Below are 27,360 nucleotides of genomic sequence, written 5' to 3'. Positions count from 1 at the left end.
GCAAAATGAGACGAAATAGTTTCAGTGGCTGAGAGATTCCAAATGGAGTCGAGAGGTCACTCTGGTGGACATTCTTATGCACTATATCGATAACACCTCTTAGGCTTTAATGTATTGGAATAGCTAGAAGTAAATACCTGAAACTACCAAACTCCAACCCAGCAGTCTGGACTCCTGAAGACGATTATATAATAATGTAGATTACAAGGGGTGACAGTGTGATTTTGAAGACCTTGTGGATCACACCCCCTTTATCTAGTGTATGGATGAGTGGAGGAATGGGGATAAAAACTAAAGGACAAATGGGGTGGGATGGGGGAATGATTTGGGTGTTTTTTTTTTTCATTTTTATTTTTTATTCTTGTTCTGGTTCTTTCTGATGTAAGGAAAATGTTCAGAGATAGATTGTGGTGATGAACGCATAACTATGTTATCATACTGTGGACAGTGGATTGTATATCATGGATGATTGTATGGTGTGTGAATGTATTTCAATAAAACTGAATTTAATAAAAAAAAAAAAAAAAAGTCTGCTTCCAAAGGCCATCTCCAAAATGTCTCTGTAAACTTCAGCTCCTCTCTCAGCTCCTGTGCATTCCTTAAAGTGTCCCTCTTGGCTGTAGCAAGCTTGATCCTTCTGTCTGAGCTTATATAGTGCTCCAGTAATTTAATTCAGACCCACCCTGAATGGGTGGGGCAACACCTCCACGGAAATTATACAACCAAAGGTCTTGTCCACAGTTGATTGAATCACATCTCCATGGAAACACCCAAAGGATTCCAAACTCTAATCAACACTAATACATCTGCCCACACAAGATTGCATCAAAGATAATGGCATTTTGGGGGACATAATACATTGAACTGGCACAGAGTAGAACAAGAAAAAGTTCTTAACCAAATCGATCAGATCCTTGAACTACTTTTATGACAGTGAGCGTTATTTTTCCCCATGGCTGCTGTGAGGGAGTAGGGCACAGTTCTCATTCCTTTGACTCCTTTAGTTAATCAGGAAAAAATATTTTTTAAGGCCAGGCTCTGGAATTTCATTATATGACATTGTAATGTGGAACTCCATTTGATTAGCAGATGGAGAAAGGGCTGAATAGGGTTTTATTTAATAAAAGTGTAATAAGAATAGTACATTGGTTTTTCTACAGTAATAAAGTTGAACATGCACATTGCCTACAACCTAGCAATTTCACTGCTAGAGAAATCCTTACATCTTGCAGCAGGAGAAATGCACTATAAGTTTCACAGCAGGGTGTAGGGAGGGATGCCATGTCTTGTAATATCCCGGAGAGTCTAGCACAGTAAGCAACTGTCCTACCCCAAATGCCAATAGTGACCCTTTTGAGAAACACTGAGCCAGGGCATTGGATGGGTCATCTGAGTGACTATGAAGTCGCTGAGATTGATGACGTTAAAGGTTGGAGAGAAAGATAGCAAGAGCAGGAGGAGGGAGAGCGGGAGATGGCACAATGAGGGGAAGAGCTGGCAGAAGTTGATAGCAAGGGTTTCAGTGGGGCTGACGTTTCCTTGATCTATCTCTTTGTAGGATATTTAAAAACTATTAAATTTTAAAATTTATCAATCTGGTTTCTAACATAATTTTAGTTAAAGGAAAAATTCACAAATACATTTATGCATACATGCCTAATTTCCTTCTAGTTTACACACTCGCTTTTAAAAAGTGAAATTTTGTGTTATCTCACAGGGATGGCATCCTAACTGACTTTACAGAATGAATATTGAGTCCAGCTTTTCACAACTCTAACCTCTGCAGTCACTATGCTCACTTAAAAAATCAGAAAAACACAAATGCAAAACACAAAAACAAAAAAACAAACAAAAAACACAACAACCCAAACTCATAAAACTACAGTAACATTTATAAATGTTTCCTGGTCTATTCAAGAGGAACCTCCACATTTTCATAGCCATCCCAGAATCCATTATTCAGCCGTAAAAAGGAATGAAGTTCTGACACGTGCAACAACATGGCATCATGTTGAGTGAAATGAGCTAGATACAAAAGGACAGATATTGTTTGCTCTCACGGCTATGAAATAATTGTAATATACAAATCCATAGAGTCGGAAACTACAATATAGGTTACCAGGAGCCAGGGAGCGGGTAGGGAATGGAGAGTTAATGTTCAATCTACAGTTTCTTTTGGGGATGGAAGAGTTGTGGTAATAGATGACGGTGATGGTAGCACAACACTGAGAAGGTAATTAACAGCACTGAAATACACACCCTGAAGCAGACAACACCCTCAGGGGACAGCCAGGTTTCAGATAAAGCAAGGAGGTAAAGACATGTTTGAAAAAGTTGAGGCTATTGGGGAGTTTGCCTGTCACAGACTGGCCAGAGGATCCAGGTGAAGAGTCTGGGCAGTGAGGAGGAGGAGGAAGGCTGGTCAGCAAGGGGACACAGAGAGTAGCTGGGGCTGAGGGTTTGGGAATGGGTCAGCTGGTGGGCTTGGGCTCAGATGATGACCACTGTGAATGAGGAGGCCTGGCGGGAGCAGCTCTGGCAGTCTGTCTCCCAGGGGGTGGTTAATCATTTCCAGCCACAGTGCAGAATCCACAACTCATAGATCAGAAGCTTCCCGTAGTGTCTTGAGATGGTTCGAATTTACACCTGAGGTTTACTGGGGTACTTCTTGAATAATTTGAATGGATTGAGTCAAACCCAAGAAACATCTAGATAATCATATTGCTGCTGAATTTTGCAGCCGAGCCAACTAGTGCATTCTTCAGGATTTCACGTGTCCAGCTGCCTGACAGTCACCCCATCTAGGATATCTTCGTTTCTACAGGTAGAGAAGGTTTGAACGATAAATACAGAGTTGAGTCCTATGGAATAGAATGGTGCTTCTCAAACTTGAATATACCTGGGGATCTTGTTAAAAATGCAGATTCTGATTCAGTAGGTCTGGAGTGGGCCAAAGATTCTCCATTTCAGAAAAGAGGTATGGTTGAATGGAAAGAGTAGCTTTGGAATTGACTAGGTTCAAATATGGGTTTTTTTTTCCCTATTATATCTGTGGAGTCTCAGTTTTGTGTAAATCAGGAATAGGCTGTAGTGACATTAAATCACACACGTAATGTAACTACCAGAGCACTGAGCACATAGCAGGAATACAGTGAGAGGATTTTCCTTCTTTTCTCCTTTGTCTTGTTCACAAAAATCACTGCCCTTCAAAATTTAAGGGGATAATCTTTTTATATGGGTAGGGACACTGCCTTTTGTGGCTAACCGCCTGCCAGGGGGCACTGCTAGGACATCTTTGCCATGCCCACCCACTGATCTCTGGAAGGAAGAGGAGCACATGAAAATTCTTTTTGTTTAGGTCCAAGTCTGGTAGCCCTGCTCCCTTAGGCCTTGTTATTCTAGTTTTGTGAACTGAAAACTCCAACCTTTTATTTGGGTAGATAGTTGCTGGTTACCTAAGCTGAGGGTCCTGGGTGGACTGAATTGCTTTTCCTTGTCTAATTTTTTACTTCAGTCAAACTCATATTCCTCTTCCACTGCAAAGTAAAGCAGGCCCCCGTCACTGCATCTTTGAGGAGTCTGGCCTAATGGCTTCAGTAACTTGATGCCCGCGTGCTCCTGTTTACAAGATTATGAGGACAGCGTGTGAGGGAAGTGGCTCCCTCTGCATGGATGCAGACTCCTGAAGCACCTGGTCATTGCCCAGGTACCAAATCCCACAGATCACCTGGGAGCTTGGGGTGTGAAGTTAGCCCAGCAGCCAATGGCTGCCTTTACTGTGAGGGCCACTAAGCGGCAGGAGCACTTGGCACTAGTCTCCAATGAGGGGGTCAGGGAGGAGCTCCAAGATGGCTTTGCTTCATTCCCTCAACAGTGTGGGAGCACTACCTTCCCTACTGGGAACACGACGCCCTCCCCGATCAGGACAGGCAGGTACAGCTGGGTCCAGGTAGCCTCTGGAAGATGAATGCCTCCTTGATCAAGTTGAGACTTGTCCTCCCAGTGCAGTGAGTGTCAAGGTCTGTCCCTCTTTGGGGGGATTGCCTTTTTGTGGAAGGAACAAAGGGAAAGATTTGAGAGGCTCAGCAGTTCTCTGGCTTAGAATCCATAAGGAAATAAGTAGCTGTCTACCACTGATTTAACTTGGAAACTAGAGCACAAAGCTATTAATCTTTATTAGCACAAACTTCTGCAAAGTTAGAACAAGGCCAATACCTGGGTGATAAGAACTTCAGGAGCAGATAATAATGAAGGAAGAAAAATGACCCTCAGAATATTTGGCATCTTTACTGCAGGCAAGACTCTGTAGATGCTCTCTGAGATCTGAGTTTGTAACCTCCTTGTTATTATCTATTGGGAACCTATTTAGAATGGGGAATGGGGGAGTCCCCTCAGGTTCCTTTCCCTGAGGTGAGAACAAATCAGTTGTATATCATTTCTACTTAGCAGTGAGCAGTTACTCATTTTATTTAATAATACTGAATTCAAGAGAAATTATTGCCTCAGTGGAGGGAAATATTACTTGGCTAGGTGCCAAGAGGCCAGTGGAAGAGAAACCCTGTCTCCCGGGCTCCTGCTCACCTGCTACTTCAAGCTGGGGTCGGGGAGGAGGGCTACGCCCCTCCGGTCTCCCCCCTGCACTCCAGGCGGAGTAGAGAGGGCATTTTCTCCCTTCCTGGCCTTGCTTCCATTCCCCGTAGCTGAGGCCGGCACAGGCTGCCTATGAGGGGTGGTATCCTCTCTTTGACAGATCTAAGGTGTCGGCCCACAGACTTGAAGCTCAAGAGAAATACCTGATGGAGAGGGGCTCAACATGGCCCTGCAGAGCACATGAGATTCTTGGGTTTTCACAATAACCCTTCCAACCCCCCAACACAAATAAACATGCCACAGCTGCAGTCTCTTAGAGATTAGAAATCACTATAAAACATTTCTTATAAAATATTTTTTTAATAAATTGATGTATTTCAATGCTGTAACATGATAGGCCAATAATATATCAAGGTAGCAAAAGTGAAGATTCCTGGTATTTTGTTTTTTTTTATATAAACACTATGAATGACAGTACACCTGCATTCAACTTCACAAGAAATTATCTTCAGGTTCACGAAGATTCTTTAACAGCTGTAACACCTTTCAAACAGTGAAGATGTACATGTATTGACTGAGTAGACAATGAAAAGTCTAATAATTCAGCTGCACTCTAAAACCATACTGAAAAGGACACAATGGCAGTACAGTCAGCTTGCTGAACAGAACTCAAGTCTTTTAAACTTAATTGTTTAAAGAAAATACAGCATGTATCAAAATTACAGAGTATCTTACAGGAACGGAACCACAAGAAGATACACAGATTAGAACCCTGAAGCAGTGAATGTGTTTCTACCCGTTTTGTGATGGAAAGAAGCCATGGATGTAGAGTCCTACAGCCATCTGTAGTGTTGAACCTCCTCATACACACGCTATTAATGAACTAAAACCAGAATTCCCTGCTCTGTACAAATGCTGGTGAAGGGTAACTTGCTCTATTGCTATGGGTCAGAGCAATAGCTGTCTGAATTTCAGGCATCAAGTGCAGGCTCTCTTTCAATAGTACCACCACCTTTTACAACCCCATAAGCCACACACTTCCCAAAACTGATGCCACCGTCTTAGGATTTATTGGAAAAAAAAAAAAAAAAGGCATTTAAAACAGTGGGAACCAGTAGCTTTTGATACTCTACATTCTCGTAGTGTCCAATCCGCCAGGAGAAAGAAGTAAGTTTCATTTGTTACCACTACAAAGAGAATATCTGACTCCATCCTATTACATGTATCTTAACGAACAACCCTTGATATAGGATTTTTCTCATGAAAAATCAGGTTGAGAAGAAGGTTCTTTTCCTCCAATGGCAGGGAAAAGCTGGTTAAATGTTAGTGAATGGAATCTATTCTCAATTTTGAACTATAGAGAGGGACCTGACTTGAATGAGAATTGCTAAACTAAAAACATTTCCTTATTTCCCAACCTTAGGTATGATTAGAATACAAGAAATCTAGTGTCCAGAATTTTTATTTGCTGATTGTTACTAAGATAATTGGGCTTAGTCCACTATTTAGTTCAACCAAGACCCTTACACTATTTTTATTATACTCCAAATGCTGCAGATGAAAGTAAATACAACAAAGTAATAACAAAGTCATTTGTGTGCTGAGTTGCTGGATTCTGGATAAGCAGAGATGGAATGTTCTTGGCTATCACCAAGAAGTGTCTAATGGCTACTCCTTTATGTTATCAGTAGCCCAGATTTAAATCATGTATAATTTGAATGGATTAGGAGAAACTGTAACTCACCACATTATAAAAAGTAAAATGTTAAGCAAACTACATCAATAACCTGGGTTTTGGTGATAGGAATCTTATAATGACCCAACTCACTGCTATAGCCTTAGTGTTTTGTCCTAAATCACATTTTTAGACTGGAACCAAGTCAAGTTTTCATAAGGATCATATATTCTTTTCTTTTTTTTGTTACATGTCTTAAAACAAGTGCTCTGCCCCCTAACAAACTGACAGTGATTTGTAAAGGCTTTCCTCTACAGAAACAGAACAGTAAAGCGCATAAATTAGGTTAAGAGGCTTCATTTTCCTCAGGTCAATGCTTACAACCCAAGGTTTATTTTTCCCCATGATTAGGGTGTGCTTAAGTTGATAAAATGAATCAAAATCAGCTTATGGAAAAGTTAAAAATGTAGTTTACTGTAAAATATGTATCTTCACATAGAGCAATAGCAAATAATCCAATCTAAAGTTTAAATAAATTGTAAATAACTTTAAAACTAAAACATATATAAAGCAGAAGTGACTGCCTTGGATAACTTATACACTGCATCCGATATTTTACGTAGGACATTCATTCTTAAGGCAGAAAAATCTAATTTTACATGTAATGACATGGTTCTCGTATCTGAGGAGCAAACTGGGAGTAGACTCAGGCAGACAGATTCCTGTTGAGGGGGACTTAACTAGGGTGACAACTGATTTGTAGTGTATGTTACGTAAGAGACATCATTTAAGAGAACATAAAAAAGATGAATTTTAAGACACACAAATATGATTTTCAACAAGAGGTAAATGAAACTAGGCTTTCTATTTATGAGGTGAAACTACTCCCATAACAACCTAACAAACGCCAATATACTCCTTCTGATATGGTACATAAGAAGTTTGAAGTATCAAAGAATTACCTTTTTTGGGGTGTGCTACTTTCGACTCTAGTTTTTAAAGTCTAGTATAAAAGGTAGCCTGAATAGTTAAAAGCAGTTGAATGTCAACTCACACTGCTACTCAGAAAGCTACCACTTAGGATATTCCTACCCCATCAACAAAATTCTATGCAGAGAGGAAATCAGTATGTATTAAAATAAAAGGAGCTCCTCACCCCTCATCTCCCAAGACATGTGCAAAAACACCTGTCAGTCACTAGCAAGAATATCCTTAAAGAAAAACATCTTAATTTCAGAATCAAAGGCATTTATGCCAGATACACACAAGAATGTGCCACCCTGCCTAGGTGGATGGATATTTGTAATGAAACCAACAGTTTAACGGGAACCTTGGTGGCTGTGCTACTCAAAGTGGGAGGGAGTGCTGAGAGGCAGTGGGCCCGGGGGGGCCACCTCTCCGGCAGACCCTCAGGGCTGTGTGTGTGCTCCCTCACCTTGGTCAGTTTGGTTCCCTGTATCCTGGTGCCAACACCTTTAAGAACAAAAACAAACAAAAATCCAGAAGAAAATTCTTAAGCAGGTGATGGTGGCTATAATTGTGTAAGTACCTTTTTGTGTGCCTATTATTTATGCCATAGCTCTGGCAATTGTCAGAAGTGTACAAAGATTACCTGCCTAATTTTTGAAGAGCTGAAGATTTTCTTCTTTCACGGTGGCAGGAGTCCATGCAAGATTTGTAAACAGCAATACAAAATACTGTAAACATAACTTAACAGAGTTTGTATAAAACAGAAGAAGTAAATCCAGATTTACAAGTGGGTAAAAAAATCAGAGGGTAGCTTCATACAAAGTTCTCCCTCCTGTGCCAAGTGATTTTTTTGATTACAAATATAATCCTGAGCTGAAAAACTGGGATTTGGGGGAGAGCCATCTTTGCATATGAAATATCCAGAAGACGCTTACTCTTTGCTTTTCTCTAGTGATATTCAACTGCCAGAGACAGTTCTGAATGTGTGACTTTGGAGACACTTATAGCTTAGTGTGGCGCCCGGGTCTGGAGCCTGCTGCAGAGCTTGCCACGGAAGCTGACGCAGCAGCGTCCTCCGCTTCCTCCAGTTCTTCTTGGAGCTCTTGGCTGACGCTCGACTGGAGGGCTGCAGGGGTCAGCCACTCCTTCGGGAGGCAACTCTGTAGAAAGGGTATACAGGAGCTGAAGTAGGCAAGTCGATTGATCCAGCGAGGAATCTCTTTCCCACAGAGAATCTACAGAGGAGAAGGAGTTTTGTGTTATGTAAGAGGTCAAGGTTATTTGGTCCCCTGCCAAGGAGGAGCAGGGGGGGAGCCAGGTGTATGGAGAAGCCTCTGCACACTAGCCTTTGGCCTGCTGTTACCTCAAGCCTTTGATAACAAGCAATCCCATTTGTGCAGGGGCCCAAGGTGTCTGCTGTCAGCTCTACTCCTTCCTTTCAACGTTTGTCAAGTTACTCACATTTTTCGTCTGTGAAATCACACTAAGTCCACATAGCACCTTTCTTTTTTGATCCTAGTGGCTCCTTTGAGACACATGTAAAAGTATTTTGAATGAGGAAGAAAGGACCCTTATAAATACAAGATATTACTAGGATAATAGAAGTCCCAAGCACTTAAAGCAGTCAAATCTGGGTGACTACCTGGGAATCTCCTTTACATTCTTGTCTACTTTCTTCCAGCCTCCCTCACTCCATTTCCCCTGACTCATATTTCAACCTGACCCACTTTTCCCAAGAAGCTCATATTGGTCCTGAAAGAATCATCTCCCCAGATGGAGACATGGCTCCATGACTCAGTTGCAGATGTGGGGCTATGGTCAGAAAAAGGCACAGAAGCCTGGCCTGTCTTCAGCCTGAAGGCTCTGCTACAAGTAGAAATGGTGTTATAGGAAGAATCCCTCCTAGCTGATGATCTGCTGCATTTATTCATTCATTTTCCATCTTTCATTTGGACTCCTGAGCACTTGTTTTCCTATTTCAAATAGTAAGAACTCGATCTTTTATAACATTAACTTTACTTTCTATTATCCTTTTTCCATTCTGTAAACAACAATGGGCTTAACTCAGCCCATGCTCCACTGCCCCATTGGCATTTTTATCTCCCAACATACCAAAGATTATGATCGCTGTGATCTTGAAATACCACCTGAGCTGATGACTTCAGAAAGAGGTTTTAAAGTACTTATGTCCCCGGATTAGCTAAAATTTCAGTTAAGCTGGCACCTGTAATCATGCGATGCAACTTTTTTCCCTAGAAGTTTAGCCTTACCCTTTTAACGGTTACTAAATTTACTTTAAATACTGTCTCTATTTTAATTACAGGACAAGTAAGATGGTCTCACTTCAGAGAAGGTAGCATGTTTTGACCATTTTTGATTACTCAGCATCCATCACAGTACCCAAGAGCACAGAGAGGAAGAAAGGCATTTAAAGTATCTGAAAAATGTGTACATTCTTCAAATGACCCAGACACATGCTCAGAAACAGCCATATGCCTAACGACTGAGCTTTTCCCCTGTTGCTAACTGTTGTTAAAGACTATAGACTTACAGTAGCATGACCCAAGTAGGGCCCCCAGGAAAATGACTATTCTTTGCACTCACACTTTGTGGTTAAATGTGCAACCAGGAACACAATCCCATGATGCTGAAGAACCAAGAAAAGGTGTATACATAAGCAGAGCAGAGAACCATCTTTTCTACCCAGATGTAGGTCTTCATCATCAGATTGCTTTCAGGGCTAATGAGGGTCATCTAGCAGGCAGCACTGCCCCAACTCCTTGGTTTTCATCTCTCCCCATTCTTAATTCTTAGTGGGTAAGCTTGGAAAGGGAGAAGAAAATTTTGGTGGTTTTAATTTCCCTAGCAATGATTTTCCAGAAGACTTTAAAATAGACCACTATTCCAGATCTGGATTATTTCAATTTTTTATATCTGAAGAACTTAATTTCTTCCTCCCTCTATTCCTTTAATATCCATTATGATATTAAAGGAATATGGTCCAAGATCTATAATATTAAGGGGGGTAAGATACAATAGAGCCAAGAGCTAAGGATGAGGCATAGAATAAGGCATGGAAATTCTGCCTCAGGAAGCTAGAGAGTTTCACATAGGAAGAAATATCTAAATTGGCTCTTAAAAGACACATAGTTTTCCTGGAGGAGTGGGGAAAAGATAAGAAATACAGTATACCTATAGCTGAGGATAGTGGTTCTTAACCAAGAGTACACACTGGAATTACCTTCGGAACTTAAAAAAAAAAAAAAAAAGGTACATGCTCAGGGATCACTTCTGGAGATTCTGAAGCAGAGGTCGGGATAAAGTCTGGTCTATGATGTTTTAATTTTTTTAAACATGTTGCCTTATTTGCTTTATTATTCTTTACCCCACTCTCTAAAATACACACACACACACAAACACACACACATAGATCATCTATCTATGAAGAGAGAGTGATGTGTATATTTTTCTATTTGTAAGTTGCAGGCATTGTGCTCACTTATCCCTATATCACCCAAGAAAAAGGTCATTCCTTTTTCACCACAGTGAAATTAGCAAAATTTGGAAATTTAACAATGGTACAATAAAATTATCTACCATACAGTCTATGTTTAAATTTCATCAACTGTCCCAAAATGTCCTTTAAAGCATGTTTTTCCCTCAGTCCCGGAGTCAATTCATGATCGCAAATTCTATTTAGCTTTCTTGATTCTTTAGTCTCTTTTTATCTTCAGTCTTTGTTTTTTATGATCTTGACACTGTTGAAGTGTATAGTCTGGTTACTTTTTTGGCTGTCTCTCAACTTGGATTAGTCTGATGTTTCTTACAGTTAGATTCAAGTTATGCATTTTAGGAAGAAATGTCACAGAAATGTCACAAATGTGTCCTCTTCAGTGCATCATATGGGGGGGTCATGACATCACTTAGTTAACATGGTATCTTCCAGATTTTTCCATTGTAATGTTACTACTTTTCCCTTTGTAATTAATAATTTGTGGGAAGATACTTTGAGAATAAGTACATATTCTATCAGTAATCAAGCATCTACTGATTACTTTTAGCATACACTGATGATTCTTGTCTGAATCATCAGGCAAGATAACTGCCAAATGGTCATTTTCTAACTCCATCATTCATTCCACATTTACTAGTTTATCTGTTTATATAAGCATTGGTTTATGGATGCCCATTTTATTCAATGGGCTATAATCTTTTACTGTTTTTATTTACATGCATATGTATGAAACTTTTTATTTTTGAGATAATTACAGAATCATATGCAGTTGCAGAAATAATAGAGATCCCATATACCCTTCACCCATTTTCCCCCAATGGTAACATCTTGCTTAACTTTAGTACATCAAAACCAGGATATTGACATTGATATAATCCACAGAACTTATTTAGATTCCAAGATTTCTACGCACTTATTTGTGTGTGTGTGGGGGCAGTTATGCTCTACAGGCAACACTGATCTACATCTTTGGGTGAAAATTACTGTTATAAGTGGCAGGATATTCAGCTGGAGATACAGGTTTGAGGTCTTATTTTGAAGGCCTCAGCTAAAGTGTTTTTATTTTAACCCACAGGAAAAGGTAGGCAATTGAGATTTTAAATCAAGAGGTGACAGAACTAAATGGATAGCTGGAATAATACCTGGTGGCAATGTGGAAAAAGGATCTGGAGTGGAAGAGACAGATGGTGTGAACAGAGAGGAGGAGGACATCATAGTAGGCAAGAGATGAGGAAGACTTTAGGTTACAGCAGGGGCAGTAAAATAGAAGGCCATTCTGGAGGCATCTGTGCAGTGGAAGGGGCTGTTGGATGTGGGGAATGAGGAAGGTGTTGATTATCACTCTAAGGCTTGTGGAGGTAATTAAGGTAGTGAACAGACGCACCTAAAGGAAATGTGTTCAGCAAGAATAAAAGAGGTTCAATGCTAATAACTTGAAGAACATAAACATTTTAAGGTGTGGGAACAGGAAGCCTTGCCCGAGAAGAAGACTGAGAAGAAATGGTCAGGTAGGAAGAAAACCAGCTTGGAAGGAGGAGAGGTAAAGGAGGAGGAAAGGGTAGAAGGAAGATATATAACAATTTAACATCAAATGCTGCTGAGTGAATGAGGCCAGAAAATAGGCATTTGGAAATTAGAATGTTACTGATTACTTTTTCAAGAGCAGTTTGGGAAGAATTAGGAGGAGAAATGAGACATATCCTTAACATTACAGATAAATGCAAAAGGGAAAAACTTTACTATGTTTGCACTCAATCAAGTTCATGTTACCTACCTTGCATTTTAAAAAAAACATTACATATTATACACGGCAAAGCAAATATATCCAAATGCAATTATTTTTTAAATGTGGCTATCAAAATGGATTTTTGAAGCTGTTTCTATTTTCAAAAACTGAGCTAGTTACTCTGATATGAAACTTCAAAATAATCAAAATTACAAAATGTAAGTAGAAGATGGTCATATGTGAAAGCAAGTTACAAGTTGAAATATCTGACCTGATCATTTCTGTAAAGTCAAATTTCCAGGGACTAATTCTGCATGTGTTGTATGAATATTTGGGGCACTTTTCCTGGTTTTCCCTAGGTCTTCTGAGGTAACACTCTTGAAATATGGAAGATGAACTTCTATAGTCTCACAGTGAAATTCAACTTAATAAAGATAAGTCAATCTCTATGAGAATATTATTTAGAAAGATAACCTCAGAGTTCCCTGAAATTTACTTTAAGAATGTGGCTCATCTTGAGTTCTCAGCCATAACGGTAGTAACTCTTACAGGCTTGGAGCACACCTTCTTATTTAGGATATACTAGATGCTATCAGGGAATCAGAGATGTGCAGAAATTGTTGGAGTTGGAGGCTTCAACCCATTCTTCTTTAAGGGAGCCTTAGAGAGCACCTAGAGAAAAGGGCCTTCCTTTATTTAACATGTCACTTAGCCAAGAAAACAAGCCTACCAGATGACTCTAACCCAAATTCACTTTCTTGTGAACTAGTTAGTAAAGTGTTTTTTAAAGAATGCTTTTCTTGGTGGGGAGAGGGAAGGGAGGCCAAAAAAAAAAAATAAATAAATAAAATTAAGTTGGAGAAGAAAGTTATCATAGCTACTGATAAATAAGATCTTATTTTAAAACATAAAAAGTAACGTAAACTCTGATGTGGGGTTATAAAGCCAGGAAAATAACTTCAGAAGAATAAACTGTAGGTTATCACAAAGTATTAAGTTAGCACAGATGACAATACTGGGAAAAAAATAACTTAAAAAAAAGAAAGCTTACAAGAAAAGATAAAGTGATGCTTGGCATAACTGGAGACCTTCTCATAAAAGTGTCATACCTTTATAGATAAAAGATGATGCAGGAAACGATGATTTTGATTATTATTCCATGAACCAGCCCTGGATATACTTAAAAATCATGCCAATTTAGACTTCACAAATAGTTGCAACAAAATTGACCAAGGCAAATACAGACACAGTACTAAAAGTAAAAACATCTTAATTTAGGGTGGAATGACCTTACACAATACCATTCCCATCTGTCCATTCTTAAAAACACAGGCAAACAAGTATGATATTTTACATCTGAGACCTATTTAGGGATCTGTGCTTATTTAAAGGCTAACCACAGATATGGTGACTAGAAATATTTAATGGGATAGCCACTGTTCCTGTTCAACAGGTGTTTCCCTCATCCTCCTTCTCAAGTCCTGATTCTGTTCAGTAATCTATCCTCCTCTGTATTATATTCAAGGGAAGCTGACTCCATCTCAATTCCTGGGCATGCAAGTTGATTAATCTAAAACAAGGTTCCATTAATTACAGTTACCTGTTTTTGATGATAAAATTTTATTGGAACATCATCATGCCCTTTCATTTACGTATTATCTATGGCTTTTGGGCTATAATGGCAGAGAATTAAAACTGTATAGCCCACAACCTAAAATACTTACTAACCTGTAAGAAAAAGTTTGCCAACCCTTGGTCAACTTAATGTCTTAAAAACTGAGTCAAAACCCATTATATATCACAAACTCTAGTGCATTGCAACCTGAATTTTTAAAACAAAATATAAAATAGCAGGGTATATTGCAAGTAGTGAGGTAATTGTGATATTCATTTAGTTGTGTGCATGTGTGTATACTGGATCATGATGCAAAATATACTTTTACTGTGGGTAGTGATCAAAAAGAATTTGATTTATGTAGCAAAATTACTTTTGCATTTACACTTCAACTTTGTAATCCCTCTAGGAATTTATCCCAGAGACACAGTGGCAAAAACATTAAAATAAGTATGCACAGGGTTTATAGTGCAGCACTTTTTGTAACAGCAAAAGACTAAAAATAACCCAAATGTCATTAACAGGAAACTGGTTGAATAAATAATGGTACAACAACACAAGGAAGACTGTTTGACTATGAAAAGAAATGAGGAATACTCTCTGTATTGCTACAGAATGAATTCCAGGATATATTGTTATGTTAAAAAAAGCCAAGTGGAGAAAAAGGTGTATAGCATGGTAATGTTATCTGAAATGGGGGAGAGGAGGAGGCATAAGCATACAAGTATTTGTTTATATTTTTAAAACATTAAAGAAGAAAAACTACAACACTTTTCCCAAAAAAGAATGTATTAATTTCCTAAGGTTAATGCTGTAACAAATTACCACAAACTTGGTTGCTTAAAATAACACAAATTTATTCTCTTATGGTTCTTGATACCAAAGAAGAAGGGTGGAGGGGACTAGTATAGAAGTTAGTCTTCTACAAATGTGCCTCAGATTTGATTTTGAAACCATGGAAAAATTTTATATGAGTATCAAATGAAATTAAACAAATAAGCAATCCTTAAAAAAAAAGATAAATGGGCAAAGGAACCTAACTATTTTTAACTGGTGGCAGAACCACATGGAAAGAAATTACTCTAACACACATCAATTTGATTATATATCCCGACTGGGCCATACTCCAAAGACAGAAAAAACATCTACTTTTTAGTAGTCATGTTGTTGTTGGTGACACTATTATTTTAAGGCAGTTGTATGTACAGAAGGATAAAGCAAATGAGTAATTATGTTGTTGACAAGTGGAATTTTCAACAGGGGATAGAGGAGATAGAGATTTACTATTTATGAAGTTAAGTTAAAAATGTAGCCTGAATTTGAAGTGAAAGTGTCACTATGAACTTTTGGGCTATAATGGCAGAGAAAAAATCCTAGCTCTGTCTACTGGAAAATAATGTAGAAACTATAAGCAATTCAGCAGCAATGAGCAACTACAATGCTTTGACCAGCATTAAAAGGAAACAGTTCTGGGAAAAGAAATATATAGATAAGCATGGAATATCAGAAAACAAAAAGGCTAATTACAGATTAGTACCATAAAATGGGATAATAATAGAACTGTGCTGAACTGAAACACATCAAATATTTTAAATCTGGAAGGAGAGGATTTATAGTAATGGTGATGAAATAAAAAAAAAATAAAAAACTCACTGGTTACTTTTGGAGAACACTACGGAACTACAGCAAGGCAACGAGGTGCAAGCTTTCAAGTGGAATTGCATAGGTCACAATTTCCCCATTTAAAACGTTGTCTCCCAGGGAAGCTCATTAGAAACTCAATATCCAAGGTATTTACTGGGGGGGCTGGTCACATAGGCACTTTCTGCTTAGCATGTACCAAAATTTAAGATTCCCAGAAGAAAGCAGGTGTTTAGCACAAATCACATTGTTTGCACAAACAGTTTAGGCACAGTGAGCCATTCTTACTAGTTTTGGCAAGATGGGAATCCTTCCAAACTTCCAGTTCTCAGATGCCAGCCAAGGCCAACCTCGTAAGCAGGCTTTTCAAGGCTAACAGTCCCAGCCCTGCTTGGTTACCTCTGTTCTACCTAGCCTACCTCCTTAGTCCTTGGCCAAAGTGTCTTTACAGCAAAAATTATTAACTTGCATTCATGAGGTATATTTGCTGTAATTCATGAAAGAACATTTTATAATTGTATCATTAACTACGTAAGTTTCTTTTTTTTTTTTTTCTTTTAACCAGGCCTGAGGCATAAATTAATGAATAGCACAACTCTGGCCAGTCAGTTGAAGCTGACTTGAAAGCCCTTCAGGGCTGAGGCAGCCTCATGATAGTCAGGGTATGCAAAAGAAGTACAATCTAGGAGGGCACACATGATATACCCCTGGAGATAAAGAGCTTACAGTGTTAGGATGCCCCAAAGGCAGGGCACACCTTAGTCAGGGAGTACAGGTTAACAGGGCCTCGTATGTGGTTTCCTACTGTGAGTACTTGAAACCCTAGGGTTTCCAGTCCAATCTGAAAAATTAGCTGGACCCTTAGTTTCAGAGGGATTGTTTGAAGGTAGTGAGTTCCAAACAGTTTTGTTTGTTTATGACACCAGCTCATCAGTCTCATGGGTATGGACAACATCTGTAGGTGTTTTGTGTGGAAAGTGCAGAAGCTGAGGCCCAGGAGACAGTTTGAATTGAAAGGGCAGTGTAAGAAGGGAACCCAGGGGGATTTTTTCTTTAGGAAGAGGGGGAAGGCAGTATTGAAAAACAAAAATTATTATTTTTCTCCCCTCCTTTGAGCCTCCCCAGGTGCCAGGATTTTGTTTTTTTTTTTTTTTTTTTTTTTGGTTGCTGTTACAAAATCAGTGTGTCCCATTTAGCAATCATAACTTTACGTTTTAAAAATTATTCCCTATTCTCTCTGAACCTTTTGTCTGGAAGGGTTATAACAAGAGGGACAAAAGAGTTTTCACAGGAAAATATTTTTATATAACTTAACCAGAGACATCATGTTTAGAAATTGCTTAGGAATGAAATCCTGCATTTTCAGAAATTGTCAAAACACAGCCGCACATTTCTTTCATCTTGGTCATTACGTAGTGAGTGTCCAAGAAAAGATCATTCCCCTTCCAGGGACAGCTGTGCTTGGTAATTAAACTGTGTTACTAAGGTATGTGTCCTGGGAGAAAGGTGGGGGAAGCAGAGTTGGGCTGTCAGTCCACAGTGGCAAACTGAAACTAGTCTAGAAAGTCCTAAGTCAAGGACAGGGAGACATTCCCAAGAGGGGGTTGAGAGTAAGATGTGTCAGGAGTGGGTGGGTGGGGGTCACAGTCCTGGTGATGTACTCTACCCCAACTTGCAGTTTTGGGCAATAATCACAAGTTAGAAATGCAATGAGTCTCTATCAAAAATAACAGCCAATCAGCGGCTCAATTTCAGAAGGTCCCATCAAATAAGCCCTTTCTCATGGACACCTGCAAGGCCCCACAGACGAGGGTCTTAAATCTGTAATGATCCCAGAGTAGAAGTCTTGTTCACTGAGTAGAGTTTCAGTTCAGGACAGTCTGTGCTGAGGCTGAAACAGCCCATGGCAGACAATGTCAGGTTTTAGCTTTAACAGTCAAGTCCAGACAATTAGGATCTGTGAATTTAGGATTTCCCAAAAAAGTCAGGGGCTTTTCTTTGACAGCAAGGCAGAGACAGCCATGCTCCAAGTTCAAGTGACAGCAAGGTTTTCTTAAGCCCTTTTTCTCTTCTCAGTCTGAGAGTCCAAATTGACCCACTCAAAAATACGCATACCAGGCCAGAAAATCATCAGCTTCTAAGGGTCAGACATTGGATTTTACAAAAGCTCATCAGTAACTAAAAACAGCTTTTAAAACTATTTCCATCTGGAGTTTGCCTCTCTTTTTTATATCTCTCTTTTTTTCCAGAGGCTGTAACAGACAAAAATCATAGTAAAGATCATCAGTTACAGAGACTTATTTTGTTTTTAATACTCAAAGAATTTAAATTCCCGTCACCCACTGGTGGCAAAGCAAGGAAGTTGTGTCCAACTAATACTTTGTCTTTGCAGCATTCTCTGATGGAGATAATTCCTTTAGTATTTATGAAATTATAAAACATTTTATATCAATTATTGTTATATATCCAGATGCAACAGCCACAAAATAAAAGACCATTAAAAAATTTTTTCCCCCTCATTGCAAATTTACTCAAACCCCTAGCAATAAAATTTAGCACTGATAGGGTTAGCATTACAGTTGCCGTGGGCAATCCTAGCTGGAATGGGATGTGAGAGGGGAAGCCTTAGAAGTGGCAGCAGTTAGGCTGAAGAAAAGGCTGCAGAGTTGCCCCCCACCTCCACCTTTTTCTTTGCTCTAGTCCTGGGAACTGATTTAATCTTTTTTCCTCCTACTTGGAAGAGAGAGTAACACAAACTTATAACATATTTGGCTCATCCAAAGCTCACCATTGGGAATTTTTAGGCCCATTCTCCTAACTCAAGGAGAGAACAAAACCCAAAGGTATCACCAGGGCTGCACTACCTTTTTCCCCTTTATTTTTGCCACCGTGGCCAGAAGGAGCCAGGGGATCCAGTGAGCCAGTTCTCCTGGAGTTCAATCTATCACTTTCAAATTCCATAGGTAACTTTTACCTCTCACAACACACAATAGCTCAGCTGCTGTCTCATACTATGGATGGTTTGTCATTCTCCATCTCTTCATCCCTTCTTTTTTCACACAGTCCTTTTACCATATTTCAGTGAGTCAGGGGCTTTCTAGTGAATCCCACTTCTGACACCAACTGTGTAAGGGATCCTTAAAATCACCCAGGTTTGATGTTTGCTAGGAGGACTCACAGAACTGAGCATATAGTTGTACTCATAGCTATAATTTATTACAGCAAAAGGCTATATGGCAGAATCAGGAAAGGGAAAATGTGTGGCACAAAGTCCAGAGAAATCCATGGGTAGGTTTCTAAGGGTCCTTTCCCAGTGGACTCACACTTTATATCCCCAGACTAGATGTGACAACCCATGTGAAATGTTGTCTACCAGAGAAGCCCATTAGAGACTCAGTGCCCAAAAGGTTTGTACTGAGGGCTGTTTATGCAGGCACTCCCTGGCATGAACCAAAATTTCAGATTCCCAGAAGGAAAGAAGTTCAGCACAAGTCAGACTGTTTGTATAAACAGGTTAGGCACAGGGAGCCACTCTTCTCAGTTTTGGGAATGGTGGGAAACCTCTGAAAATCCAAGTTCCCAGATGCCAGCCAATGGCCAACCTTGTAAGCAGGCCTTCCTAGGGAAGTTTTGGCTTGCTATGTTAATGCTTCTTCACAAGAACCATGTCATTTTTTGAAAACTGGTAAGTAAAGGGAATGATCCATCAAGCATTTTTTCCTGCCTTTCCTATGGGAACTGTACTTCAGGGTAAGCAGTCATATGGACTTTGTTTAGATCCTGATTCAAACAGTTAAAAAATTATGAGACAAACAGGGAAATCTGAACAGTGTATATTTGGATATTAAGGAATTAATGTTAATTTTGTAGGTGTGATAACATTCTGGTCTTGTAAAAAAGAATTCTTATCTTTCAGAGCTACAAACTGAAATATTTATAGTTGAAATGATATCTGGGATTTGTTTCAAAATAATCTTGGGAGGGATGTGGTATTGCAAAGTAGGTGCTTACAGATGAAACAGATTGGCTGGCCATGAATTGATAATTTTTTAAGCTTAATATAAGTCTCATGGGGCTCATTATACTACTCTTTCTATTTTTGTACATTCAAAAATTTCCTTTGAAATAGTGATTTAAAAAAGCATTTATATTAGACTAATGACATCTAGTAATGGTAATGCCATTCTTCTTGCTAGTGACTCATTTAGAAATGCACATTTGACCCAGTCCTGGCCATGAAATGTTCTGGCTTACCTTTGGAGGGGTAGGGGTAGGGTTCTGGAAAATGTTCTCTAAGAGAGAAATTGTTGCAGTCATCTGAAAACCTAACAAAAAAAAAAAAAAAAAAAAAAAGGTAGCTACTAGCCCAAGGGACCTTAGATCCCTGATGACATTACTGAGACACTGACCATACTGACATGGAATCTGCCTAATTCTGGAATTCTTGTGTTTTAATTTCCTATGCTTAAGTAAATACTATGAAATGCATTGGGTTAAACAATGGGAATTTATTTGCTCATGGTTTGAGGCTAGGAAAATGTCCAAATCAAGGCATCATCAAGGCAAGGCTTTCTCCCTGAAGACTGTAGGGTTCTGGGGCTAGCTGCCAGTGATCCTTGTTTCCTCTGTCATACGGCAAGGCACAGGGCAGCATCTCCTGGTCTCTTCTTTTCTTCTGGGTTCTGTTTCAGTGTCTTGCTTCTTGTGGCATTCTCTCTCTGTCTGAATTTCATTCTCTGATAAAGGACTCCTGTAATAGGATTAACACCCATCCTGACTAAGGTGGGACACACCTTAACTGAAGGAACCTCATCAAAGGGTCCCACTTCCAATGAGTTTATACCCATGGGAATGGATTAAATTTAAGAACATGTTTTTCTGGGGTACATACAGCTCCAAACCACCACATTTTGTTTTGTGTGATAATACTTTTCTTCATTGCTTAAGCCAATGTGAATCAGATTCAAATCAGTCCAACCTGTAGAGTAGGGGTTGGTAAACTTTTTCTGTATAGGATCACAGAGTTACTATTTTAAGCTTTGCAGGTCATATGATCTCTGATGCAAGTACTTAATTCTGCCATTGAAGCCTAAATGCAACCATAGATAATATGTAAACAAATGAGTATGGCTGTGCTCCAATTAGGGACACTAAAATCTGAATTTCATATAATTTACACTTGTCACCATATATTCTTCTTTTGACTTTTTCCCAACCATTTACTATTTTTGTTTTATTTGATACATTTTTTTTCTTTGTTTCCCAACCATTTAAAAACATAAAACTATTTTTTAACTAGCAGGTGATATAAAAACTGGTAGGCTAGAGTTGGCTCACAAGCTATATAGTAGTTTGTCCCTTCCTGTTGTGGAGGAGGCATCTGAACTGATAATTATGTTAAAAGGTGATGATTCTTAGAATTTTTGGAACAATGTTGAAAAACAAAGTTTTGTATCAAAAATCAATTTAATATGATACATATATGATACACACCTCCAAACTATGTGGTCACAGATGTAAAAAGCCCATTAGGTTTATTAAACTTCTTTAGGGTGCCTACCGTTAAATTTGTTTGCCTCAATTATATGGGGTTTCCTAAAATTGCTCGCTACATCCCTTGGTATCCAGGGTTCTAGTCTAGCGTTTAGTATCTAGTCTCAGTTCTGTTACTAAGAAACTGGGTGGCCTTGGCTAAGTCACTTAACTTCTGGGCCTGTTTCTTTAACAATTTAGCAACTTATACAGAGGAAACCAAGAAAATTAGGACTTAAAAAGATGGTTTCGGGGCCATAACAAACTACTTTTCAGGTCCCCCAGCTCTCGCTTGGGTTTAGGGTTAGCAGAAGGCAGGGATGGTGTTAAAGAAAAGTCAATAAACTTATTAATTGATTTGGGAAAGAATAAATCAAGACAGGAGGAAGTACTGATACAGTATAACAAACACTGAACTCAGATGTCCAAAGAGCAGCTCATTTTCTCCTCTTCACCTTTCAAAATTTCTGTGGTACTTTGACGCTGCCACTGCAACTATCTGCTTGAAGGAGGAAGGCTGAGGAGCTGTTTCAAGTGCTATTTAATTCTCTAAAACCTTATTTTATTTTATAATCCTTTGATTTTTCCCTGTCCCTCTCCTCCCATTTTCTTTCTGTAGTCTTTTAGTTTTTTTTTTTTTTTTTTTTTTTTATTTCAGTTTTATTGAAATATATTCACAAACCATACAGTCATCCATGGTATACAATCAACTGTTCACAGTATGATCATATAGTTATGCGTTCATCACCACAATCTATTTCTGAACATTTTCCTTACATCAGAAAGAATCAGAATAAGAATAAAAAATAAAAGTGAAAAGAGAATACCCAAACCATCCCCCCATCCCACCCTATTTGTCATTTAGTTTTTACTCCTATTTTTCTACTGATTTTTTTTCAATTTTTTAACTTTGTTTCTCAAAAAATTAAAAACAAACAGGCAAACAACAACCAAAAAAACCCCACAACATTTCAAACAAAGCAATGGATTAAGGAAAACAAATAACCTAAAATAACTACTTTGCTTCCAATATGTTCCTACCATACCCCAAGAAAATTAATAAACCATGTCCAAACAGAGGAGTAAGAAAAACAAATAATCTAAAATAACTACATTGCTTCCAACATGTTCCTACCATACCCCAAGAAAATTAACAACCCCTAAGAAAACAAAGGAATAAGAGAGAAAAAAAACCTAAAATAACTCTATTGCTTCCAACATGATCTTACTATATCCAAGAAAGTTTACAAACCATAATCATTCCTGAGCATTCCCATAACATTGAGATTACCCTCCATAGTTTATCTGTTCCTATTAGATTATCATTCCCCCTCCACTAATTGGTATCTCTAGGTCCCCTACATTCTACAGTATAAAACATTGTACATTTTTCACAGAATTCACATTAGTGGTAACATACAATATCTCTCTTTTTGTGCCTGGCTTATTTTGCTCAGCATTACGTCTTTTTTTTTTTTCTTTTTTTTTAATCTTCATTTTATTGAGATATATTCATATACCACGCAGTCATACAAAACAAATCGTACTTTCGATTGTTCACAGTACCATTACATAGTTGTACATTCATCACCCAAATCAATCCCTGACACCTTCATTAGCACACACACAAGATAACAAGAATAATAATTAGAGTGAAGAAGAGCAATTGAAGTAAAAAAGAACACTGGGTACCTTTGTCTGTTTGTTTCCTTCCCCTATTTTTCTACTCATCCATCCATAAACTAGACAAAGTGGAGTGTGGTCCTTATGGCTTTCCCAATCCCACTGTCACCCCTCATAAGCTACATTTTTATACAACTGTCTTCGAGATTCATGGGTTCTGGGTTGTAGTTTAATAGTTTCAGGTATCCACCACCAGCTACCCCAATTCTTTAGAACCTAAAAAAGGTTGTCTAAAGTGTGCGTAAGAGTGCCCACCAGAGTGATCTCTCGGCTCGTTTTGGAATCTCTCTGCCACTGAAGCTTATTTCATTTCCTTTCACATCCCCCTTTTGGTCAAGAAGATGTTCTCCATCCCACGATGCCGGGTCTACATTCCTCCCCGGGAGTCATATTCCACGTTGCCAGGGAGATTCACTTCCCTGGGTGTCTGATCCCACGTAGGGGGGAGGGCAGTGATTTCACCTTTCAAGTTGGCTTAGCCAGAGAGAGAGGGCCACATCTGAGCAACAAAGAGGCATTCAGGAGGAGACTCTTAGGCACAAATACAGGGAGGCCTAGCTTCTCCTTTGCAGCAACCGTCTTCCCAAGGGTAAAACTTATGGTAGAGGGCTCAACCCATCAAACCACCAGTCCCCTATGTCTGTGGTCATGTTAGCAACCATGGAGGTGGGGTAGGCGAATACCCCTGCATTCTCCACAGGCTCCTCAAGGGGGCACTACATCTTTTTTTTTTTTTTCCTTGTTTGTCTTTTTTCTTTCTTTTTTTTTTTTTTTTAACTTTCCCTTCTTTTTTAAATCAACTGTATGAAAAAAAAAGTTAAAAAGAAAACAAACATACAATAAAAGAACATTTCAAAGAGACCATAACAAGGGAGTAAGAAAAAGACAACTAACCTAAGATAACTGCTTAACTTCCAACATGTTCCTACTTTACCCCAAGAAAGTTACATAATATAGCAACCTTTCTGTGAACTTGTTCCTACTATATCCATCAGAAATTAACAGACCATAGTCATTTCTGGGCATCCCCAGAACGTTAAAAAGCTTATCTGTTCTTCTTGGATTATTGTTCCCCCTTCCTTAATTACTCTCTACTGCTAGTTCCCCTACATTCTACATTATAAACCATTTGTTTTACATTTTTCAAAGTTCACATTAGTGGTAGCATATAATATTTCTCTTTTTGTGCCTGGCTTATTTCGCTCAGCATTATGTCTTCAAGGTTCATCCATGTTGTCATATGTTTCACGAGATCGTTCCTTCTTACTGCCGCGTAGTATTCCATCGTGTGTATATACCACATTTTATTTATCCACTCATCTGTTGAAGGACATTTGGGTTGTTTCCATCTCTTGGCAATTGTGAATAATGCTGCTATGAACATTGGCGTGCAGATATCTGTTCGTGTCACTGCTTTCCGATCTTCCGGGTATATACCGAGAAGTGCAATCGCCGGATCGAATGGTAGCTCTATATCTAGTTTTCTAAGGAACTGCCAGACTGACTTCCAGAGTGGCTGAACCATTATACAGTCCCACCAACAGTGAATGAGAGTTCCAATTTCTCCACATCCCCTCCAGCATTTGTAGTTTCCTGTTTGTTTAATGGCAGCCATTCTAACAGGTGTTAGATGGTATCTCATTGTGGTTTTAATTTGCATCTCTCTAATAGCTAGTGAAGCTGAACATTTTTTCATGTGTTTCTTGGCCATTTGTATTTCCTCTTCAGAGAACTGTCTTCTCATATCTTTTGCCCATTTTATAATTGGGCTGTCTGTACTATTGTCATTGAGTTGTAGGATTTCTTTGTATATGCAAGATATCAGTCTTTTGTCAGATACATGGTTTCCAAAAATTTTTTCCCATTGAGTTGGCTGCCTCTTTACCTTTTTGAGAAATTCCTTTGAGGTGCAGAAACTTCTAAGCTTGAGGAGTTCCCATTTATCTATTTTCTCTTTTGTTGCTTGTGCTTTGGGTGTAAAGTCTAGGAAGTGGCCGCCTAATACAAGGTCTTGAAGATGTTTTCCTACATTATCTTCTAGGAGTTTTATGGTACTTTCTTTTATATTGAGATCTTTGGTCCATTTTGAGTTAATTTTTGTGTAAGGGGTGAGGTAGGGGTCCTCTTTCATTCTTTTGGATATGGATATCCAACTCTCCCAGCCCCATTTGTTGAAAAGACCATTATGACTCAGTTCAGTGACTTTGGGGGCCTTATCAAAGATCAGTCGGCCATAGATCTGAGGGTCTATCTCTGAATTCTCAATTCGATTCCATTGATGTATATGTCTATCTTTGTGCCAGTACCATGCTGTTTTGGCAACTGTGGCTTTATAATAAGCTTCAAAGTCAGGGAGTGTAAGTCCTCCCACTTCGTTTTTCTTTTTTAGAGTGTCTTTGGCAATTCGAGGCATCTTCCCTTTCCAAATAAATTTGATAACTAGCTTTTCCAAGTCTGCAAAGTAGGTTGTTGGAATTTTGATTGGGATTGCATTGAATCTGTAGATGAGTTTGGGTAGAATTGACATCTTAATGACATTTAGCCTTCCTATCCATGAACATGGAATATTTTTCCATCTTTTAAGGTCCCCTTCTATTTCTTTTAGTAGAGTTATGTAGTTTTCTTTGTATAGGTCTTTTACATCTTTGGTTAAGTTTATTCCTAGGTACTTGATTTTTTTAGTTGCTATTGAAAATGGTATCTTTTTCTTGAGTGTCTCTTCAGTTTGTTCATTTCTAGCATATAGAAACATTACTGACTTATGTGCATTAACCTTGTATCCCGCTACTTTGCTAAATTTGTTTATTAGCTCTAGTAGCTGTATCGTCGATTTCTCAGGGTTTTCTAGATATAAGATCATATCATCTGCAAACAATGACAGTTTTACTTCTTCTTTTCCAATTTGGATGCCTTTTATTTCTTTGTCTTGCCGGATTGCCCTGGCTAGCACTTCCAGCACAATGTTGAATAACAGTGGTGACAGCGGGCATCCTTGTCTTGTTCCTGATCTTAGAAGGAAGGCTTTCAGTCTCTCACCATTGAGTACTATGCTGGCTGTGGGTTTTTCATATATGCTCTTTATCATGTTGAGGAAGTTTCCTTCAATTCCTACCTTTTGAAGTGTTTTTATCAAAAAGGGATGTTGGATTTTGTCAAATGCTTTTTCAGCATCTATTGAGATGATCAATTGATTTTTCCCTTTCGAGTTTTTAATGTGTTGTAATACATTGATTGTTTTTCTTATGTTGAACCATCCTTGCATGCCTGGAATGAACCCCACTTGGTCATGGTGTATGATTTTTTTAATGTGTCTTTGGATTCGATTTGCAAGTATTTTGTTGAGGATTTTTGCATCGATATTCATTAGGGAGATTGGCCGGTAGTTTTCCTTTTTTGTAGCATCTTTGCCTGGTTTTGCTATTAGATTGATGTTAGCTTCATAAAATGAGTTAGGTAGTGTTCCATTTTTTTCAATGTTTTGAAAGAGTTTGAGTAAGATTGGTGTCAGTTCTTTCTGGAAAGTTTGGTAGAATTCCCCTGTGAAGCCATCTGGCCCTGGGCATTTATTTGTGGGAAGATTTTTGATGACTGATTGGATCTCTTTGCTTGTGATGGGTTGGTTGAGGTCTTCTATTTCTTCTCTGGTCAGTCTAGGTTGTTCATATGTTTCCAGGAAATTGTCCATTTCTTCTACATTATCCAGTTTGTTGCCATACAGTTGTTCATAATATCCTCTTATAATTTTTTTAATTTCTTCAGGATCTGCAGTTATGTCACCTTTTTCATTCATTATTTTGTTTATATGGGTCTTCTCTCTTTTTGATTTTGTCAGTCTAGCTAGGGGCTTGTCAATCTTGTTGATCTTCTCAAAGAACCAACTTTTGGTGATATTTATCCTCTCTATTGTTTTTTTGTTCTCTATGTCATTTATTTCTGCTTTAATCCTTGTTATTTCTTTTCTTCCACTTGGTTTAGGATTGGTTTGCTGTTCATTTTCTAGCTTCTTCAGTTGATCCATTAGTTCTTTGATTTTGGCTCTTTCTTCCTTTTTAATATATGCGTTTAGTGCTATAAATTTCCCCCTTAGCACTGCTTTTGCTGCATCCCATAGGTTTTGGTATGTTGTGTTCTCATTTTCATTCGTCTCTATATATTTAGCAATTTCTCTTGCTATTTCTTCTTTAACCCACTGATTGTTTAGGAGTGTGTTGTTTAACCTCCAGGTATTTGTGAATTTTCTAAGTCTCTGATGGTTATTGACTTCTAATTGTATTCCATTGTGGTCAGAGAATGTGCTTTGAATAATTTCAATCTTTTTAAATTTATTGAGGCTTGTTTTATGTCCCAGCATATGATCTATTCTGGAGAAAGTTCCGTGAGCACTAGAAAAGTATGTGTATCCTGGTGATTTGGGA

The 27,360-nt window shown here is 38.6% G+C and overlaps 1 protein-coding gene across 1 annotated transcript in view; it reads right to left on the bottom strand.

The window, feature by feature from the left end:
- Positions 1–4,930: 4,930 nt before the first annotated feature.
- DESI2 (desumoylating isopeptidase 2) overlaps positions 4,931–27,360 on the bottom strand; it is a 59,764-nt gene continuing 37,334 nt past the window's right edge. Inside the window, exon 5 of the mRNA XM_037822439.1 lies at positions 4,931–8,469. Within this exon, the coding sequence (XP_037678367.1) occupies positions 8,236–8,469 (234 nt within the window). The 3' untranslated portion in view covers positions 4,931–8,235. The remainder of the gene's footprint in view (positions 8,470–27,360) is intronic.

The sequence above is a fragment of the Choloepus didactylus genome, chromosome 2 (assembly GCF_015220235.1).
Source record: "Choloepus didactylus isolate mChoDid1 chromosome 2, mChoDid1.pri, whole genome shotgun sequence".
In the NCBI taxonomy this organism is placed as follows: domain Eukaryota; kingdom Metazoa; phylum Chordata; class Mammalia; order Pilosa; family Megalonychidae; genus Choloepus; species Choloepus didactylus.
Note: the sequence above shows the minus strand (reverse complement) of the source record. Positions and strands in the feature narration are given on the sequence as shown.